This window comes from Triplophysa dalaica, chromosome 21 (genome assembly GCF_015846415.1).
Source record: "Triplophysa dalaica isolate WHDGS20190420 chromosome 21, ASM1584641v1, whole genome shotgun sequence".
Taxonomy (NCBI): Eukaryota; Metazoa; Chordata; class Actinopteri; order Cypriniformes; family Nemacheilidae; genus Triplophysa; species Triplophysa dalaica.
In genome coordinates, this window is record NC_079562.1 from 12287870 (window position 1) to 12310308 (window position 22439).

The 22439-nt window shown below is 37.8% G+C and overlaps 2 protein-coding genes across 3 annotated transcripts; both read right to left on the minus strand.

The window, feature by feature from the left end:
• Positions 1-330: 330 nt before the first annotated feature.
• On the minus strand, positions 331-3619 carry tbr1a (T-box brain transcription factor 1a). 2 transcript variants are annotated; one of them, XM_056734202.1, is made up of 7 exons: positions 2913-3619; positions 2220-2374; positions 1861-1982; positions 1599-1751; positions 1452-1513; positions 1199-1276; positions 331-1078 (listed from the first exon to the last, which is right to left on the minus strand). In XM_056734202.1, exons 1-7 carry the CDS (start codon positions 3488-3490, stop codon positions 589-591), a joined length of 1638 nt encoding a protein of 545 aa, XP_056590180.1. In that variant the 5' UTR covers positions 3491-3619; the 3' UTR covers positions 331-588. The 2 variants fall into 2 exon arrangements, with proteins under 2 accessions (XP_056590180.1, XP_056590179.1); XM_056734201.1 differs by having other exon boundaries at positions 331-1276.
• An 870-nt stretch (positions 3620-4489) lies between these two features.
• Positions 4490-10684, minus strand: psmd14 (proteasome 26S subunit, non-ATPase 14). Its single transcript, XM_056734807.1, has 11 exons — positions 10575-10684; positions 9950-10006; positions 8216-8287; positions 8007-8126; positions 7612-7682; positions 7352-7502; positions 5892-5999; positions 5248-5322; positions 5027-5152; positions 4801-4863; positions 4490-4669 (listed from the first exon to the last, which is right to left on the minus strand). The coding sequence occupies exons 2-11, from the start codon at positions 9995-9997 to the stop codon at positions 4571-4573; spliced, it is 933 nt and encodes a 310-aa protein (XP_056590785.1). The 5' UTR covers positions 9998-10006; positions 10575-10684; the 3' UTR covers positions 4490-4570.
• Between the last annotated feature and the right edge of the window lie 11755 nt (positions 10685-22439).

A 22439-nucleotide genomic window follows, 5' to 3' on the forward strand; every position in this document is an offset into this window, starting at 1 on the left:
GAAATTTGCTCTGAAACTCGAGGGTGAGTAAATGATGACAGAACTTTCATTTTGGGTGAGCTACCCCTTTAAATAAATAAATGAATAAATAAACAACTGGCTTTAGATTTTAATTATGATTTAATGTCCGTTTAAGATAACGTTACGTGACAGTTTCTAGCTTTAAACATTCTGACACCAGCAGAATGTCAACACTTAACATGACCGTACACTGTACAGTATATAATACAGCAATCTAATCTAAAGGTATTTTTTTGTTACGTCCTTTTCCATATTAAACACTTAAACAGCATTTATTCTAGAAACAGTTCACATTCATTATATTGGGGCTGTATATTTAAACAAGTCGACCTACTGGCATATAATAGTCTATCATGTTTGCTTTTTTAAAAGGACCACCACAAAAACATAAACAGCACAAGTGTCTCATCCTTCTTCAAGTGCCATTATTATATACATAAAACCATAAATACACATAGATCATTATAACAATATTATTGCTATAGTGACGACAACAACTAGTCCACACATGTTGACGTCCGAGTATTATAATGAAAAATATCTGATTCTTTGACACAATTTCTGTCATTATCCTGTGACACCTGCGAGTCTGTTTTCAGTCTGAACCTCTGAAAGAGGACTAATAGAGGGAGATGTGTGTTTTACCTCCTGTAAAATCCTAAAGTCACTGGAATCTACTGATTTGATAGAAGATTGAGTCTCAGTCCAAGTCAGATCGCCTGCATCATTACCTTCAAGGGTTGATCTGTCCATTTCCAAAATATCTCCATCCACTTGCAAGTAATTCGGCTGCGTTGATCTTTCAAGTGTTGCATCCCAACCTGTGAGATTTGAGGTTTTATTGCTGATCTCTGCCGAATCCATTAAATCCCATCCGGATGGACTGGTGTAGCAATCCAGACCACCAGTATTAGGCAGACTTTTGACCCCTACTGTAGCGTAAGAAAACAGAGCTGCTGTGTTAATATCAGCTTCATATGATGGAGCAGCTGAGGAGGAAACAAACCAGCGCTGGCCAGACGTCATGCTGTCTTGAGTTTGTGTCTGGGTTATGGGGCTGTTGGTTAATGTGATTACTCGGTCAGAAGAAGAAGTGTTAGAAGCAAGAGTTGTAAAACAAGATTTAGTGTAACTGTTGAGAAACTGGTCTTGGAATAAAGAATTTGTCATTGCGTACCGGGATGCAGACAGGGTGTGAGAGCGCGGAGCATCGGATGTGGGGGTCAACTGGTCAGTCTCGCAGCCGATGTAACTTCTAAATACACAGAGAATAAAAAATGAGGACATAACGTCGTCTTAAAATCACAGTGTAACATAACTTTTGCACATTCAAAAATATCTCATTTCTGTAGGTAACGATTAGAATTCATCTTAGGAATCTGCACCAGACACAATTATCAATGCATTAATTTGCATAGCAACACACTTACGTCTCATAATTGTCTCGAAAGCCTTTAGCAAACGGATTGTGATCAATTTTCAGCTGCGTTACCTGAGGAAACATATTCACCAAATCCTTCATATGATCTTAATATTAAATTCATGTAATATGGAGAAAACTATTGACTTGTTCTTACATCAGTGTTCTGGTAAGCTGTGACAGCCATGAACTGCGTCTCGGGAAAGGTGAAGGTTTGCGCTCCATCAGGACTTGCTTCCTCTCCGTTCTCGTCTATTTCGATCACATGTATTCTCGGTTGATACTTGTGGAGAGATTGCAGGACGATCATCTTGAAAAGAACAAAGAGAGAGCCTCATGAATCAGATATTTGTTATAGAAGTTTAACTAAAAAATGAATACATTTCTAATAATGATGAGCAAATGATAATATATATCACCTGTGTGGAGTTGCTAATAGCTCCTTTGTTGTTTGTCAGCTTCAGTTTGCTGAAGGAGATCTCCTGACGCATCCAGTGCGCACCGGTGTTTGGAGAGTCCGTGTGCATGTACACTCGGTTTGCTTCAAAACACAAAGAAAACGATAAATTTATATTGACATCATTAACATCAACAATTTAGTCCTTTGCAAGTAACATTATAACTGTAAAATTAACATTACTGCGTTTTCAGCGTAGATTTTTATTATTTAGTCTGTCCGTGCGCCTGGAGCGCCTTGTGGAAAGGCTTTTTCGTTTTTACTAAATGAGTGCAAATCCTCTTTTATTGTTCCTTAAGTCTGATGACGATTAAAATGTACCTGTAACATTAGTGTCCGCTTTGCCACAAGGAACCCACTTTCCTCCTTGGAACCTCCAGTGGTTCGGATCCGCCAAAATGACATCCACAACGATATTATAATGACGCGCTGGGTCAAGACCAGAAATACTTAAACTTAGAAACGGGAACATTCGTCTGCAAGACAATTCATCGACAAATATAACTTAGGCTTCTTTACCTGATAGATTTATTATTGACCATTTCATTTTATTCATAGTTGTGACCCTGGACAACAAAACCAGTCTTAAGGGTACATTTTTCGAAATTGAGATTTTTAGATAATCTTTAAAGCGGAATAAATAAGATTTATATTGATGTATGAGTTGTTGGAACATAACAATATCTCAAGAATCTGAGAGTGCAAACAAATCTAAAATATAGAAAAAAAATTGCCTTTTAAGTTGTTAATCAGGGGCATTGTGTCAGAGCATCCACTCACAAAAATAAAGTTTTTTTATATTTAAGGTAGGACATTTACAAAATATTTTCATGGATCATGATATCCTGATGATTTTTGGCATTAAAGAAAAATCGATAATTTTGACCCATACGATGTATTTTTGTCTTTTACTAAAAATGTCCCCGTGCTACTTAAGACTGGTTTATGTGATCCATGCTCACATTTTTCAAACGTATTTCATAGCAATTAAATACTAAATTAAATAGCTCTTACCGGCCCTGTTTAGTAACAATCATTTCTGTTTGGTGTCTGTGAAATTTGAACCAAAGAGCCCGGTTACACAAGTAAACCTGAGCTTTACCGGGTACCGAGTGAAACGGATAGTCCGCGCTGTTATTGGCGTAAGTTTGTCCGTACGCCTGCGAGTACGCGTAGCTCAGCCCGTTATACTGCCCGCTGGCGATGACCGGGTGAGGTGTTACGTAGTGACCCGAGAACGCCGGGAGCGCGGGCGCAACGTGCTGCTGACCAGAATACAAGAACATATCTGACGACGAGACGTAATCTCCCCGCGCTTGAGTAGAGTCCGGTAAAAGACACTTGTCGATACTTTCACCGTCATTCCTTGCCGTGTCCCGAGCGCGCCTGTCTTCATCTCTGACGTCCGTCAAATCGTGTGAAGTGTTTCCTATCCCGGTGGAGAATCTTTTCAGCGGAGGCTCGCTCTCCAGCGAGTCACCGGAGGAGGAGACGCGGTCCTCCCCCGGACCGATGTTGCACGTGAAATCATCGTCCACGCTCGTCCGTTTCTCGGTCAGTCCGGAGGATGAGGGCAGTTGATGCAGGTGCATAACTCGGAGAGAAACTTCTGGAGCTCAGTGTTCAGGTTCAAACCTCAGGCATTGCGCTTTGACTGGATGTTCAGCTTCTCTGCCACGCGCTTAATATAGGAAACTGACGTCGCGTTTGAGAACACCAGAATGGGCTGGCATTTACATTTAGATTGACATTAAAGCTTTTGCAAGCGTTTTAAATGCTTTTACACGTGACAAATGTCCCAATAACATGAAAGACATCACTTAATGGGATATTTTACCCAAAAATGAAAATTTTGTCATCATTTTGGCTGCTCAGCTTCCAGATGTTTCAAATCTGCATCATTTTCTTTGTTTTTATTAACACCAAGAAAGATATTTAGAAGAGTGCTTATAACCAAACCGATCTTGCCCCCCATTGACTCCCATAGTAGGGAAGATTACCTTATAACTGTTTTGTTCTGTTGAACAAAGAATAAGATATTTTGAAGAATGAAGGACAGCACACAGTTCTGAGGCATTTTTGACCACCATTGCATTTTTTCCTACTATGGTAGTCAAAATCCATCTGGTTATAAGGATTCTTCCAAATATCCTTCCCTTTATCAGAAAAAAACATTTATACACATTTGAAACAACTTGACGGTGAGAAGCATAAATGATGACAGAATTTTCATTTTTGGGTGAAGTTTCCCTTCAAAATTGTTCTTTTGATAGCCTTGGTCATCTGTGTACAAAATAGGGGGGGGTTTGGAACCGTTTGGTCAAAATGTAAATACTAAAAGGTATATTGAGGATAAAAAATTACTTATTACATAGCTGTGTATTTACTTGACATTCCTGTATTAGCTGAATTTGTACAAATTCAGAGACAGGCTTAAAGAGTGGTGACTTCAAAATATTATTGATGCGTTTCAATGTTTAACTCAAGAAACCCTTATCTTCATTGAAAATACATTTGGCAAACTAGCAAATAAAAATTTATTAAAAGGGCAATAATAATATTTTCATCATCTGTATGGATGAGAGAAGCTGTTACTGGAATTTTGTGTTTATTTCCTAAAAAGACAAAACAACTGTAGAATATGAACATTTATGCACAGACAGAGAGGGAAATCACTGAAACACAACCGTGTCCAGCATTGCTGCAAGGCACTGGACAATGTTGGATGTCATGAGAACATCAACATGCTCTTCCAAATGCCGTTTGGGATCCTACACAAACAGAGAAAGAGAGAGATATATAGATGGATAAGTGCTCTACACACATTTAGAGGTGTATCGTGAAAAATTGCAAATAAAACACTAGTAAAAGAGAAAGAAACAAAATGACAATAACTACTAACCTGTTTTCCAACGTTCTTAATGGCCAGTTGTTCAGGGGTCATCTTGTCCTCTTCTTCTACAGCCTGAAAAGATAAACAAAGGTAACATATGACTTATAAATATACAAATTTATAAATAAAAAACATCTGTCAAGATTGATCTACCCTACAAAAACAAAAAAAAAACACATTTTGGGACCTTGATCTTAAAAAACACTAAAGTGAGATTTCCAGTGCAGTTACTCACTTTATTATAGTTTTTGGCCAGTTCCAGCATCTCTTTGACAATGGTCTCATTCAGTTTGCAGTGGTCGGTGTAATCTTGCAGGGTAAGACCCTCCATCCAGCTTTTCTTATGAAGGTTCAGTAACATCTGAACACAGGGCGAACACAGAAGGTCATTATTTAGACATGGACCAACATTGTTGAAAAGAAGAGAAAAGTTGTACATTTTATTGATCTACAAACCTTCTGCTCCAATTCGTTTTTCCTGTAGTTAATAGTGATGGAGTAATAATGCCGGTTGAGCCCATGAATCAAAGCCTGTAACAAGAGAAATATCTTTTAATAATCGTTCACGCATTTTTTGTGAAAGTTTTAAAGGATCAGATTTGAATGTAAATGAGGTGCTAGAAATCATGAGTGCTCTACTGGTAAAATTGGAACCCAAAAGGTCAATTCTAATGTTATGAATGTGACACATAAATGTCAGAGAATGTATATTTGTTACCAATATACTGAACCGTCATTTGTAAACCCATGTTGATAAAGTCTAAATATCCAAAAAATATCAGTCTATTTGTAAGTTTTTTATTTTGATAAAGGGAAATAAACATGTGTTATGAATATGACAAAAAGGACACAGTTTTTGAGAGACTACATACATTCTGTGAATTAAAATGTACAGACAGTAATATACCCAACCAAAGAAGAAGGGAGGGCTTTTCACAGAACATAAATTAGTTACTTTATTTTAAACAACATGTTTTCATCTTAAGGTTGACATTTGCATGGAATTGCCCGAAAGTAGTTTAGGATGAAAGCGTCTGTCAACTACATAAACCAATGAAAAGTATGTACAAGAAACAGTCAAATAAAACAAAAGATGTGACCTGAATTGAGGGCTTGTTAAGGTGTCCAAGGTTAGATGTGGTCTGACGTGGCTCGTGACCTAGAACCATCATATTGGCATTTATAAGCCTGAAAGCATCGATTACAACCTGTGGGGGGGAAAAAAGAATGAGTCTTTTTATAAATCAATATTTAAAAACATGAACTTAAGTTCTAATGCATTATGGGGTCTAAAGAAATACAGATATGTAACCTTGTTCTATTTCTAGACAGTGTGAGTACACCAGCGAGACAAAGAGACGATAACAGTAAATGCACCGGCTTGGAACAGAAGTTAATGCTGTTAGTTGTCACATCACATATGCAGTGACAGCACACCTGAGCTGAAGTCACACACACACATAACCGAAGAGTGCCAAAAAAGACCCCGATGCAAATACTTTTAAATACTGTGTTACATTAGATAAAAAAATCTTTAAAAATCACAAAAATCAAAGCTATATGTATTTAAAAGTGTTTTTAAGCATGGGAGAGAGCAGATTCTGCACATCAAGAGCGCCAAACACTTGCTACCCTTACCAAACACACTCATACACAAAGTAACGCCTTGAGAACCCTGGGGGCTTGTTAAATCTGACTGAAGTGAACTGGTGTAAGATCCAGCAGTGTGCTGAGGGGGACGCTCTGTCTGTCAGTGGATTTAGGTGTGCGATTTTTGGGAGTTTTGAACTATCATGCACAGAAGACAGACAGAGAGAACCAAGCTGTGATGACACCATGTAGACCTCACAATCACACACAGAGTTCGCAGAAACTTGATGATGCTCTGATGGTTTGGGACATGACTATTTTAAAACCCATATCAGACGAGTGCTTTTAACTATCCAGCTTGAAAATACAGATCATTCTAAATGCAAACAGCCAAATGAAGCTGAAGATCAGATCACAACGACAACAGAAAAATTTAGCAATAATATTTACTTTCATAAAATCTATTGTGTGCATCATCATAATTAATTCTATACAAATCCTTGCTAAAAAATACTGGGTATACATCTGTTTTCTTGAGTTGTTCATGCTCTCGTTCCTCTTTCGTTAAAACCTTCTCTTCCTGTCCCCACCCTCCCAGCTAGGAATGATGGGAGAGATGGAGTCCTCACACTATCACACGTACTTCAGCGGGTGTTAATAGAGCTCACAGCAGCAAGCAGACAGGAAAAATCACAGACGCTCTCACACTCCTAGAAAGTGTGAGCACACGTTCACATATATAGAAATGTAAAAAAGATGGGTGGATAAGAGACAATATGAGATGGTATGAGAAGAAATGAGACAACAAATGAAGCCATGAAAAGACAAGACAAGTGTCTAAGGCGAGATGAGACCACGCAAGATAATCTAATATTAGGTTACAATCTCCCTGTTGCGGTTGATGGCATTTACAGCTCTGCGTGACATCCAGGTAAGGGATTTTTATATGTATGTCTGTGTGGACCATTACCTTTCCCTTGACGCTCTGAATGGGGTCGACCACCACAGCGACAGCACGTTCTGACAGAGCCTCAAAACTCTGCTGTGTGTTAATATCCACACCCGACAACCAGCAGCCAAACCCAGGGTGACTGTGGTACCAGCCCACCACCATCTCAGGCCTGGAAAACACAAACCGTTGTAAGTTCTCTAGAATTAACTTGCTTGTACATTTCTACAAATGATCAAATTTCTTCAAATAATCAGGCTCAGAATATTGTTACTACTCACCTTCCCGTCTGCTTTAACATGTCCAACATCTTGGCTTGAAATACAGGGTCTACGGCCTCTACGCTTACACCCTGTTAACACAGAAAAACATCCATCACTCTAAAAACACCTGGAGAGTGTTGCTATGTGGTTGCGGGTGGTTGTTAGGGTGTTGCTAGACATTTCATTACTGGCCTCAATTGAAAAAGGTTGTTTCCAAATAACTATGATCATATTAGTCTTCGTTCTAGGTTTGGGTGCATGAGCGTTTTGCTTGTCTATAGTCTGATCACTTGTTTAACAACACACCCACCTTCACATGATTTGAAGTATAATTCATCCAGACTGTCGCACGAATAAATGGGACTAAATGACACACTAGTATTGTCTAATCCAAATGTTTTAGTAAAACTCACCGTTCCTGACTGCGGCATGGCGAACACGTCAATCACACGCACAGTGTAATCGTCCACAAACTCTCCCAACATCAGACCCATGACTTCCATGGGCACACCAGCTCGCCCGTGTTTCAACATCTGTACACACGGAAAGAAAATGACGTGCCTATTTATCTAGAAATTTATAATGTGAAAGAGAGAGAGCAACGGCAATGATGTATTCTTACCTTAAGCAGGGCAAGAGAGGAGATGTACACCTGTTCAGCAGTGTCCACGGCGGGAGCATCTGTGGGAGGACCCTGCATAAAAACACACAGCAGATACAGATTCCAGCAAATAAGAATGGAGGCTTGTTTTATTGGTGAAAGCATTCTTTTAAATCAAGTGGGAGAAGCAGGTGTAAGAAATCGACCGGCAGGGTCTGACTGACAGCTGTCACATAATGTGTAGGATTGTTGGCAGGGTAATGCTGGATAAAGCGGATAGACTGTAAAATTGATCAGTCACTTTGAAAAGCTTTATGAACAAATGTGGCTATCTGGAAAGGAACTCGGAACTGCACTAAACCAATAAAGAAACTGTGAATATAACATACTTATGAGAATTAAATAAAATCTTCTTAAGTGCTAAATAAACATTTGGCATGCCATGTGCCGCTCCAAAGACAAAAGAATATGAGTGTAAAGAAAAGAATCATGTGCTTTTTTCCTGCCCGCACCCCATTTTTTCTCGCTCTCTTCCTTGCTGACTGGTAGAGAGTGAGGGTGTGAATCAGAGGGAAGCAGTCTGTTACAGGAAGTGTTAATTGGCAGACAGGGCTGAGAGCAGCCTCCCTCCCATAACTCACCTCGTGAGAACACCCATCCTCATGATCCATAAAAGCATCCTATTTGTGCTTCTGCTTACCACCTGACACATTTCTCTTCACAGGAAGTCCTTAGAAGTCTTTAAGAATATTAATGTAAAAGTTCACCCAGAAATGAAAATTCTGTCACCATTTGCTCACCCTCATGTCATTTCATACCTGTATAAATTACGTACACAGGGAAAGATATTTGGAGGAATGTTAGCAATTTTCATCTGTGTGACATCATTGACTGCCAATAATTAAATGGATATTCAATGGTGCCCCAGAACTGTTTGTTCTCCTAAATTCTTCAAAATATCTCAATTGGTGTTCAACAGAACAAAAAATATACAATATTAAATGTGTAATTTTTTTTCTTTTTAAAATATACAATACTGTTTTCCCTAAGATTGTAGTGGATGATGTCACAGAACTGAAAATGTCTAAGATACTTACAAATATAATTTCTTGATGTTACACCGAATAGAGACATTTATATAGGTTTGAAAAAACCCGAGAGTGTGTAAATGATGTGACAGATTTTCATTTATGAGTGAACTATCCCTTAAAGCGGTCAAATGAAAGACCATTTTAACTATCTTGTGTAATATTCTAAACGCAAATCCATTACCTGCATTAACCCAAATAAATAATTTTAAAGACTATTAAAGAAAAGCAAATGAAACACTGCTTCTATGAAATAGTTTACTAAACAAAGCACTATATGTCTTTAGACGTCTCTAATAGCATATATAGGTCTTGGATCACTTTCATGATGGATTTTTAACGCTTAATTCAATTCAAGTTCAGACACTTTGTTCAAAAGAATCTCTCTTCTTGTCTTCCACAGAATAAGTTGGTTGAAATTAAGTTCATAAAGACAGGGTCTGCTTCTTGAAATAACCCTTTAAATCTATATAATGATATAATACTAAATGTTATAAACCTAACCATAATTATGTTCAAAGTTTCTACACACCTCTGTCATTCTGACCGCACACATAGTAAATATATATGTGTGTCGATGCCCAATAACTGCAGGTGGCTGTCAGTCAAAGCACAGGCCACATGAGCAAGCAAATACACCTCAGCATCTTAATTAAGGACATTTTACCTGACTGAGTCCAGGCATTCCTCCTCCAAGCCTCAACAACCGGTCCATGATGTAGATCTACCATATAACAGAAGAATTGTTCTTTTTAATATTGCATTGGCTTCACAACTCAAATGTTGGTGAAAGTATTTTGTTGATGTGTAAAATGGACTGTTCACAAGCTGTAACTTATTCAAATAAAAACGTTATACACTGTCAACTCTAGGACGAATAAATAAAATATATATGTTATGCTGGTATTTACAGATCAAACACAAATTGTTATTAACTCTAAAGAGCTTTAAATGCATTTACATAGTAAGACTGCTAGCATGCTATAGTGAGTAAGTTAGCACATTGATATTTAAAGATAATACACTTAAAAATAGCAGGAAAACAACCATTTGTACCGTTATTGTGGCACTGTAAATAAAAAACAAATTGTATTCATTTTACGTCTATATAACTGATTTATCATCACTCACACAGTATGAAACAGCAGTGTGTATTAAAAGCTAATGATGCTAAAGTGCTACACAGATCATTTAACACCTTTACAACAGTTTATAAACACGCAAACAGCGTCGCCAAAATATACCTTAATAAACTTAAAATTTTATGATGATAAATGTATATTATTCTTTACCTGTGTAATGAGAAAGTTATAATGTCAGAAAGCCTTTTGAGTTTCAGACCGACTACAATGAATCAGCCAGAATTAACGCCGTGAAACACACCACAACAGGGATATACACAGAGGGTTGATATGGGTTTCAAAATAAAAGTACCCCCAGGTTCGTCAGCTCAAAAGCATAGGGTTATCGTAATATTTATAATATTTAATTACTGGCGAAATTTAGCACCTGGTAGTTTCGTTTTTATTTTTATTATTTAATATTGTAAGATTCATTAAACTTGAATATATCATAGAGTATATAATAACATACATATACATTTATGATTTATGCCTGTGACAGAGAAAAAAATTATAATCATTTACAGCGTAAACAGCGGCTTTTTCCATTTTTATTTCTTTTTTATCTTTCAAGGGAAAAATTGATATATTTTTATCTCTCACCGTCTCTTCCCCTCCTTCAATTTTGACACCTAGCAGGAGACTCAGCGTCTTCCAGCCCAACACTCACAGCCCAGCCTCCTCCTCCCCACAAATGTGAGATTCTTAATGAACAATTTTGCTGGGAATAACATCTGATAATTGTGTGACAACAGAGAAACATCTGCTCATACTCACCATGCCTCTAATTTGCAACTTTATTTTGGATAATTCACAGCAACGCTTAATATATTGTTTGCAGTTACTTGATGTGTATATAAAGGTTCAAAAGTCACAAGCTTTTTCACTTTTCCTTTAAAACTTCAAAGCACAAGTATAAAATTCCTTGGATTGGAAAAGACAGAAAGACAGATACGTGCAATGAGACCTAATGACCACTAGGTGGAGGACTTGATCTTGAGTAGATGACTGATGTGTTAGAAATGTGAATTGTAGAATGGTTTAATCTGTTTGGGGCATAATCCCAAGCATGCCGAATATATAAATAAATACATTTATGGTATCTCTGGCGCAATATGGCTGCTGTCGCACCATACAGGCTGATGCTGCACATTAGTGGCACTGGTGCTTGAAGAGATTCCCCCCTTCCAAGCGCTTTGTTATCCCAGAAAAGTGCTATATAAATGTGCTAAATTATTATTATTCAGATTTCCTCCATTACGTACTTCAAAATACATTTTCTACGGGTCAGAATTCAGAACAGGATCCAAAGCAAGATGCGTTTCCACCAATCTTGTTTGAGCTCCTGGGTGTTTCCACGGCTGCTGAGTTGTCTGTTGTAGTAATTATCCCCACAGGACACCCGTGTTTATGAGAGTCAGGCATGACCCCAGAGCAAAGTTCAAAGTAGACCTCTTGTCCTTGTATAAATGAAACGTTCTCCAGAGGGCGGCAGCATCCCTCTGCTGTCAAGAGATGTGCCGGATGATAGAGACAACGCCCACATTGTTGTGCAATTTTGCAACAAATTATGAAAGAAAATTATGACATGTGACAACTTCAAATGATGTCACATACTCCTACACCATTTGTTTATATCAGATCAACATCAGTGTTTGCTGTCAAATTGTTTCTGATATGAAACTTGAGCTACTTCCTTTGTCATGTCCCCCAACAGGAAGTGGCACAGTGAGAGGTGTTGGATGACTTCCTGTGTAAATCCATCCCTTGCTAATCGAATCAGATACGGTAAAGCCAACTGTCAATAAAGCTAAACAGCATGCTTCTCTATTACTTTAAATCATTCTCAAGAGCCGAAAAATCTGAAAGTGTTCACAGAGTTTTTTCACAGTTCGAACATAATTAAAAAATCATTCACCATCATGTTGCTCAAAACCTGTATACGACTGTTTTTTGCATAAGATATTTTGAGAGATGTCTCAGTGGTTTTTGTGTCCTTAAAATGGAAGTCAATGGGGTCCAATGTTGCTTGGTAACAAACGTTTTTTAAAATATCTTCTTTTGTGTTCTGCTGAAGAAACTGAAGAAGCAAATTTGGCTTCTACGAAGTATTCCCTAAATTTGTGCCAAAGCAGGCCTACTACAACTAGTTTTGCCAAGTCACACAATATTATGTCAAAAAAAAATCCCATTTAATTTTCCATCCTAAATATGCAAAATAACATGGATGTATTTATTATGCTGTCTCTGTAACTCTATTAGAACAAACCCTTCGAGTGATTGTTAGGTCATGACCCACCGCTTTACAACACACATGTAGGAAGTGGACATCTGCTTCATGACCTGGGGGAAGGGATAAAGGAAAATACATACATCCACACATAAAAATACTTATTTATATAATCTTCGGCTGACCTCTCAACTAAAACAATGCTACACCCTTGCTCCTTCAATCCAGTTCTCTCTGTCTCTCCTCACATCGGCAGTGACACGATACATCTACAAGACCGAAATCTATATGGCTAAACGTGAGAAAGATGGACGCTTTCTGCGCCGCAGTCTCCACGTCATGTGAGTTAGATATTTACCCAACGGCTTCATCTCTGTTACCAGAGATTGTGGTTTGAAACTGATCTTACATTAGCACACAGGAATGTGTTAAAAGCAATCATGAACCCATATCGGTGAAGCTGGTGGGATGGGGTGGGGTGGGTGGGGGTGTGGTTGATGTCATACAACTATTAGCGTGAGAAGAGAGAGGGGGGAGGATGTGGGTATATACAGATTTGGGTGTACTGTACTTGTGAGTGCCAATTTGGGGAAAAGTAAACTTGCCAGTATTGACAGTGGCCATTTTAGGTGGTCCAAACTAGTAATAAATGCTTATAAAATGGCCAAATTATATTTTATTCTAACAATACATTTTTTGTAGGTTTTGATATAGAATATGAAAGAAACATCTTTAGCCTGATAGAGATCTACACACTATTGTGTGTGTTGTGGGAAGAGAACGGGATGGAAATGGTTGTTAAACCAGACTTCATTTCTGGTATGTCAGTAATGTGTTATGACCCCTCCCTAACACACGCTCCCTTTCTCTTGTGCACAAATGCCCCTCTAAACCACTCAGGGGAGCTCGAGGAATCTCGTCTCCAGACCTCTTGGCCCCCTCGGCAATAAATGCCTCCAGCCCTTCTCCGACCACCCACCCATCCTCTCCTGCAGGACAGGATCCCCTTACAGCACTTCCCTCTGGTCAGCAGGAGATAAGACTCAAGACTAGAACTAAGAAGCGCACATCGGCTCGATACGTCCAATCACATCTCAGACCGAGTTCTGCATCCTGCAGCCCGCATTACATTCCATGCTATCATGTTACTGCATTAGAGCCTGGGCCTCAAGAGCGGGTAAAAGCTTGAGGATGTAGATTTTAACTGCATGGCTCACGATAATGGAACTGCTCGGATTCAAGGGCGATATTAACAACGTAGATGACAAATGGGAAGCGATCGGAATGCGAGTCATTTAGTCAACCTGGGGGGAATTTCGTCACGGGCCGGTGCGGTGAAGAATGTGTGTTTTGGTGGTGGTGGAGTTGGGGGGAGGAGGGAGGATGGCAATTCCTGGAATGCTAAGAGTAAAAGTTCATAGATCGGATTACAGGAAGGAAACCGTGAGGAAAGAAACAGAGAGAGGAAATAGGCATCAAACCGCCTCTTGGTTTTTAAGCCAGTAAAAGGCCTGTTAAGTATTTTACAATATGAAGCCTATAAAGATTATGAATACAAATTTATAATACACCTACTCCAAAGGATCAAGTAAAGGATATTTTAATATTTTACTAAAAAGTGTAGCGATTATCTTTGCAAAACCTACTGTCAAATGTGGTTGGAAATATGTTGGTAAGCAGTTTGCTGAGGTTTTAGGTCAACAATACATTTTTTGAGATGTTAACACGAAGTGTTCGCAGTCATGTTTTAAAAATTGTATTAAAAAAGTGGATTATTGTGCTTCTTGGGGCCGTTTCGTTATTCTGGTTGTAAAAGTAAGTTAAAGGAACAGTTCACCCAAAACTTTTTACTCTGTCTTCATTTACTCACCCTCAATCTGTAAGTGCCTTTGTTCTGATGAGCAAAGAGAAAGATATGTGGAAGAATGCCTGTAACCAAACAGTTCCACCATTGACAACCATAGTAGGAAAACATGCTTTATCAATCTCCTTGTTTTGTTGAAATATAGAGAATAATGTAGGACAGCATACAGTTCAGTGGCACTTTTGACTTCTATTATCCATCTTCCTACTATGGTAGTCAATGGGGTCCAAGAACTGTTTGATTACAAGCAAAATTTAAAATATGTTTCTCTGGGTTCATCAGAACAAAGACATCGAACAAAGAATTCCATGCAGATTTGAAACAACCCGAGGGTCTTGCTTGATCTCAGGGGAAATCATAACTATTTATATGAATTAATTTGTATGAATTCATAGGATGTGAATCGTACAAAAACGTACTATTGCTAGAAAAAATCCCCTCCACAGCCCCCCTAAACCGTCAGTGGTGTGAAAAAGATTGCACAAAAATGTTCAAATAAGATCATACGAATTAGCCACCTAGTTAGTACGAATTTGTGTGAGTCATTGGCTGCCGTACCTGCGAATTACTTGTCTATATCATTCGTTTTTGAGTATTGTTCATGAGAAAGGACTCGTTCTATCTGATCACTGCGCCATATTTCGAATATTGTGTATTCAAGTTCATTGCTATGCAGATGATCTGGGTGGTTGCAATGGTGGGTCTACTGTACATCTTTATTGCTTAACAAATGAAAAGCATGTCTGTTTGCACACCTCACCTCAACACATCCCATAATATGACAATCATTAGTCTGAAGCAGAAACATGCAGGAAATGTTTTGTTCCAAAGCTTAATAATAAGGGTTAAGTGTAAATTCCTCTTTTCCTCCAAACACATGTGGTGTAGTTTTCCGCGGTCTGACCGGGATCTTGAATTATTTTCTGACTCACATTCATTTGGCCAATAAGTGAACTGTGTTTAGTAGCCTCCCAGTAGGTGATCACAGTGGGCCTCAGGGCAAAGGAAACTCCTCTGGGAATTAGAGAACAGAATATCCCATCTATTATTCAGCAATGGGGTTCGAGATGTTGCTGGCCGTGAGCTTGCAGTGAAATATACCCGCTCTTCTGCTCCTTAAATAGAAACAGCCTAGGTTTTGCTAATAATATAGACGAATCAATCATATAAATCTTGTGTGAGAGAACTTTTATTAAGAAATCCAATAAGGAACAACTTGCTTTACACAAAATGTAATTGTTTATGAGATGTGAGAAAAAAACATATCCATATGGCAGCATGCTCGTGTATTTATGCTTTGATTTGTGCTAAATGACTCAATGTAAATGTGTGCCTTTAACACTACAGGCCCGAATTTACGCATTCGCTGTTATTTCCAAGAGATATTTAAAGTTCATTCCCCATTTATGAGAAGCGAATGAGTCAAGCCTATTATATATGTCAAATTGCTTTCAGCTGAGCACAACTGTTTCCTTCACAGCGATTTTTACACGGTGCTTGTAAAAGCGTCGAGTACTCTGGACTCTATGTGCCTAAGCAGGCTTTCCTGTTACACGCTAGCCTGGCTCAGATCTGTCATTAAGAATCATGCATGTTTAATGCAGCAGAATTGCCGTATAGATCAATCGCTTTCTGAGAATCTCAAACTATAGGGTTTGAAATCAAAAGAAACAGATCTAACATTTCCAGGCACTGCTTTTGAACACGAGCCAGGAAAGGGATGCTAGATAAACGATCAACGTGTGGCTGATCACATGTATCAGAATAGATCAGGATCTGACTGAGCAAATGGATCATTTTCTCAGACTGAATAATTAATGAGAGGCAATGCAAGAACATAAGCTATTTACATCCATTCCTCAGGAAAAATGACCCAGTCCGTCAGATTGGCTACAGTGTGCAGCGCTTCCAGCTGATAATGTTGATAGCTGCATGTTAAAAGAGCTAAAATCAGCTTGGTCTTTTTAAAGTCTCATTGTTTGAAATGCAGGAATAAAAGGACATCATGTGCATTAGTTAGATATTAACATTCTTGAGACTGCTGTTGGATCTACTCAATGCTTTCATATAGGTGCTTTGAGCAGCAGCAACATGAAACAAATGTAATGTGGCCCAAATTTAAAAGGATACTTCACCCAATAATGGACCTTATTTACTCACCTTCGAGTTGTTCCAAATCTGTACAAATTTCTTTGTTCTGATGAACACAGAGAAAGATATTTGGAAGAATTTTCATTTATGGCTGAAGTATTCCTTTAACTTGCATTAGACATGCCCAAAAATCAATAACTGTTATTTTTAATTTAATATAATATAATAATATTATGTAAATGAATATGATATGAATATGATATATGATATATGATATATGTATGTGTATGTGTATTTATATGTATTTATATGTATACGCTTTTATACTGTATATGAACTGTATAGGTATATAATTGTTATAAATTGTAATGAATTAAATATTGTTATATTATAACCAAACACAGCTGGAAATTAACTACAGGCCAGACGTATGCGTCTGATGAAACTATACTGCTGCGGAAAAAAAATTGAGAGATCCCTCCAAGATTTTCTATTATTTACTATTTCTAGGTACGTGTTTAGGTAAAATAACTTTTGCATTTATTTACAAAATATTGGAAAGGGGACAACAAAGATCCCATTTTTGCCAAATCTTGAATACTGCAAAGGAAAACGATTTCATTTGCATGCTTAAACAATACTGGACTGGAACTAACACAATACAGTACATCTAGAAATGGCTGTTTATGGGAAATATGTGTAAATATCTGTATTTAACTAATGAATATGGCACAGCATGGGAAATGTTGAACTCATTTGGCCGCTGGGTTTTTGACAGAATGCTTTTCTCTGTTCTCAGAGGACCGGATTTACTGTGACAGGCTACAGTTTATGACTGATGAACTGATTTTCCTCTGGAATGTAAAATGTGCACAGTAAGATCAGCGGTCATACTGGAGTTATTGCAGTTATCTGAGAATCCTGCGTGAACCTGAGGTCATTGGTCCCATGTGGGAAAGCAGGTTAGAGGTTATGAAAAACTAAGTGAAGTTCATGGATCATTATGAATGACTACACACATATCTCTGATTAAGTGTCGAAAAGTTAGATAGAAAAACGTTTACTGTGTTTACAGTGTATATTTTAAAACAATGTTTTGTTAACCCAAAAAAAAGAAACAATTTCAGTTAAAAATGGGACAAGGGACAATTCAACCAAAAATAATAATTCTGTCATCATTATTTCACTCTTATGTGGTCGAAAACCTGTATATGACTCATTCTTATGTGGAGCACATAAGATATCTTGAGAAATGTCCATCCAGATATTGGGTCCATACAATAGAAGTCAATGGGGGTCAGTGTTGTTTGGTTACCAACATTCTTCAAAATATCTTCTTGTTCTGCATTAGAAAGATTAAAGGTGTCCCTACCAACAAGTGGTTTATGCACAGCTGTCCCTGTATTTTAATTTTAAAAATGAGAATTTTCATAATTCACCTTTAAAGTTACAACTGCTTTCCATTGCATATTCACTTGTGACCTTATTATTCTCTGCAGACTAAATAAAGAGACCGACGTCAAGAGAAGTGTTTCCTTATAGTTTTGTGGAAAAAATGATCGGTTCAAAGCTATGCATTCTCACCAATCGCCTGTTTAATGGAAACTTTTAAAATCTTAATCTACAGTTGAAATGTGTCAGGTAAGGCTGAGCATCACTGTGTGGGCTTGACCTTTCCCCTGTTACCATTCATGAGCGTGTCATGGGAGATTAGAGTGTTGTAGAAAAAGAGAGAGAAAGATAGCACGTGCTAGCTGAACTGCCCTATTTGTGTCTGGGCGTAAAGCCAAGCGTTCTGACTCTCAACACCGCAGCCTTGAGAGGGGCCACCGGTCCTTTAAAACAGACCATTGTGAAGCTTCTCTCCAAACAGTATGTATGCACATGTTAACATGTCGCCGTGTTAGTTTACCTGTGCGTGTAAACGTGTGCGAACTCTGTAAGTGTAGTGTGCTTGTTGTTTGTGCAGCCCTGCAAATTTATGGAAAAAGAGGAGAACGCAACAGGGGATTGCACAAACTCTAGAGCAGAGACTCGGCTCTCGTTGCACGCAGACTCGACACTGTGTTTACAGGATCAGTTTGGACGGTTGCAAGGCAACGGCATCAGCCCAGTCACTACGGGCTACTATTGCTTTGTTTTGCAGTGTTGTAACTGTGGGGAAGAGTGTGTGTGTGTGTGTGTGTGTGTGTGTGTGTGTCTGTGTGTGTGTAATGGGAGAGGAATGCATGTTAAAACCCATGACTTTTGGACAGGAAGTGACTGAACACCCACATGATTCTGTGTGTGTGTGTGTGTGTGTGGTTTTACTGGTATGTAAGACTTTTTTTTCAATAGTTGTGGGTGTAACAGTTGGTGTTTTTGGTGTGTATCTTAGGGGCCAAGAATAACTTTAAAGGTGATGTTGTGTAATTTTCTCAATGCTTTGTCCTTTCCCTTTGTGAATGTGCAGAGAATGTCAGACATTCATGTGTTGACTCACACACCTGAGTTATCCATATTTACAATATACGAGAATATCGTTGCTGTTGGGTGCAAACCACATATCTTTAAAAGTGTTCCTTTTCAGGAAGTGCACAGCAAAAACTTTATTTTTTAAATAGTTAAATAAGGGGGTGACAAAGTCAACAAGCTCTTTTTAATACTTTTCATTGGTTAATATTTGCAAAACACATAGCAAACATGAAGGATGAGCAATAGCATAATGATTGATGAATAAATATTAAATAACACCCTAAAATCATGAAATACATGGATAGATATGAGGTTACTGGCATAGATGCAATGATGTCATAAACACATTAAGGTTTTGATTTTATGGTGGGCACCAACAATGTAATAAATAGTTGGTTCAGTTTAAAAAAATAAATGACCTGGTTGGTTTATAATTTAGAGTTGATTCAATTTTTAATTATTAGTTAACACAACAAGTTAACTACTATTTTTTAAATGAATTAACATTAACATAACATTTTAAGGCAACCATAGTTTATTTTTTAAGTTGAACCAACAAAAGGCGGCAAATATTTTTTTCACACTGAAGGAATCACCCATAACCCCCTAGCAACTTCGTAGTTACCGTGGGAAACTGTCATCAACACCCTGGAAATGCGTCACCCACTTTTGCTTTGAAATGTATTTATAAATCTACCTATTATTTCATTGTAACAAACAGTTCAGAGCCCAACTCAACATTTTCTGACTTAAATCTTTTCTGATCAAATTTTCACAATTGACTCACTATAACTGCATCACTTTTGGAAAGTCTTTTTTTTTTAAATGTGCAATTTACAAAACTTTAAGAGAATAAAAAATGTTAAGTTAGAGATGACTGAAGGTTTTTTTACAATGTTAGCTAGTGCTGCTAATAACATAGAAATGATGCAGTTTACCAGCATTCAAAAACATTGTTCTAGATCATTCACAGAAAAAGCATATCATCTCTATACATCGACATATCGAATAAGACATATATCGCGCGTACACATGATCCAATATAAAGCTAAAGGTTAAGCTGACAATGTCAAACTGTAACAGGCACAATCTGCTGTTCTACCTGCCTTTCCTTTATGCCCTCCTACAATGCTGAATCAGAGGTTTCTGCCTCTCAATTTCCCTCGCTCTCTTTTCCCATCTCTGTTGACCTATTGAATTCTCCTCTACAGCTTCATGGACTGCTGGGCTTCATTCTGTTTGACCTCTGGTGTTCAGTGACTGACCCTGTGCTGTGCATGCACTCACCCCTGGAGAGATACAAAGCCTAGGCTGAATTTCCCTTCATCCACCCAATAGAGACCTGACCGGACCAAACAAAAGACACCTCGTCGAACAGATCTGGGACACTAGCAGAGAATACAGAACATAGCATGCTTTTCAAGGGTTTTCAAAGAGCTTGACCGCATCGAGTACCCTAATTTACCTATGAGTAAAAAGAACTGCCTAATTGCATAAATTACCCTCACAATTTGCTCTGACACCTCACAGTGGGAATGATTAAGGCATGTTTTTTTTGCGTAGACAGCATATGAGACATTTTAAAAGGTCACTAACACTTATCTTTTTTCTATGAGTGTAGATGTGGGTAAACTGGGTGCACGGCTGTCCTGTCCAAGATCACTGAAAAACTCTCAGCAGAACTCAGATGTGCAGAGTCAACATGAAATCTCGTCCCAGCCGACTTTAATGACATCCAGCTAACAAAGATTGATGAGAAATAATATGCAATTGTCAATCTAAGAATATCTATTTATAATATGAGACAGTCCCAATGACTGGTTAAGCTTTAACTAAAATCAAGTTTTGATGCCAAGTTGTGGTTCGAGTTGTATGGTAGAAGAAGGGGTTGTTAGGTTGACTGTGGTCTTTTGGTGTGGTTGCGGTTATTGGTTGGGTCTGAGAGTGGGATTGTGATTTTTTTTGTGGTTAATGTGGTTTATTCTGTGTCTACACAATAAATTAAAATGTCTAGGGTCAATTGCTTCAATTTTTTATTTTTAAGAATAATAGCAAACTCATTACAATGATGGAAACTAAAAATCCAATATAAATCTAAAATGATACTTCAGCCTTTGCCTACACTCATAAAAAGGTGCTTCAAAAGCTTCTTCGATGCCATAGAAGAACCTTTTGGTTCCATAACGAACCTTTAACATCTGAAGAACCTTTCTGTTTCACAAAAGGTTCTTTGCGGTAAAAAAAGGTTCTACAGATCATAAGTAAGAAAGAGATGGTTCTTAAAAAACATTTGACTGAATGGTTCTTTGTGGAACAAAAAATGGTTCTTCTATGGCAGCGCTGTGAAGAACATTTTAAGAATTCCCAAAATGTACAAAAGAGTTCCCACCTACACTTTGTACACAATACAGTACATCAATATGTTGGCACAAATACTGTATATTTTTGCCGATTTAGAATTCAAACATTTAGGCATACTCCTTTAAATCAAAAAATAGACATTTTTAAGTTACACCCTAAAAACCGGTATATTGTTTTATTACTGTTTGAATGTTTGATGTACTTAATATTTGTTTTTACTGTTTTGTTTGATTTAAGATATGTTGTTTGTTTTGTTGAAACTAGTCACCTGAAGTTGTGTTCAAATAATCTATAAATAAATTAAACGTGCATATTACAGATTCAGTATATTGCTGCCACTCTGTATTAAATAACTTAATGTAAGAAAAAAGGGAAAAACTTGATTTTACAAATGTACAGCTGGTGTATTTCTCCATCAAACAACCTGGTTCTGCTCTTCACATAATCAGAGCTCTGTGGCCTCTGCTCTGAATCACTTTGGTTTTCTGCCTCACTAAACTCTCACATACATCACATTAATGCGTGTGGAACAAGAAACCTCAGTCAGAAAAGAAAAATCATCAGTCGGTGTTTGCGTCCTTGTGTGCTAATAATTAACAATACAGTTTCACGCCTTTAGTTAGAAAGTAAACATGCAAACTGTTACGTGACACTAACGGAAAAACATACTAGGCCTACTTTGGACTCTGATGCAATTTTTTAAAGACAGATACTATTTTTAGTTTTTATTCAGACTGGATAAGAAATAATTTCACACTGTAAAAAGACTAGTCGATTCAGGACCCAAGCATGTTTTAAACACCATTGTGTGATTTGGGTTAATTTAATATTTGTTTTGTACCAAATTGCAAACTGCCATTGAATAGCACTAGGTGTTCCTTCAGTCAGTATATAAGCTGTGAAATGTGATTACAGAGGAACATTACCATGACAAACAGCAGATAAGAAAGCCCTGGGCAACTCTGTAGGAGGTGTCATTTAATTTCAGCCTTGTTATTACTGTTGCAGGGGGGAACAAGTTCACACCTATTTCATT

What these genes read in the sequence shown, in the direction of transcription:
- tbr1a (XM_056734201.1), bottom strand. Translation starts at nt 3,490, where the DNA reads ATGCACCTGCATCAACTGCCCTCATCCTCCGGACTGACCGAGAAACGG. An exon ending in CTATTAGCAACTCCACACAG is followed by an intron (nt 1,752 to 1,860) that starts GTGATATATATT and finishes GTTCTTTTCAAG; the next exon opens with ATGATCGTCCTGCAATCTCT. An exon ending in CAGCTTACCAGAACACTGAT is followed by an intron (nt 1,514 to 1,598) that starts GTAAGAACAAGT and finishes ATGTTTCCTCAG; the next exon opens with GTAACGCAGCTGAAAATTGA.
- psmd14 (XM_056734807.1), bottom strand. Translation starts at nt 9,997, where the DNA reads ATGGACCGGTTGTTGAGGCTTGGAGGAGGAATGCCTGGACTCAGTCAG. An exon ending in TTCAGAGCGTCAAGGGAAAG is followed by an intron (nt 6,000 to 7,351) that starts GTAATGGTCCAC and finishes TCCCCCCCACAG; the next exon opens with GTTGTAATCGATGCTTTCAG. An exon ending in TTAAGAACGTTGGAAAACAG is followed by an intron (nt 4,670 to 4,800) that starts GTTAGTAGTTAT and finishes CTGTTTGTGTAG; the next exon opens with GATCCCAAACGGCATTTGGA.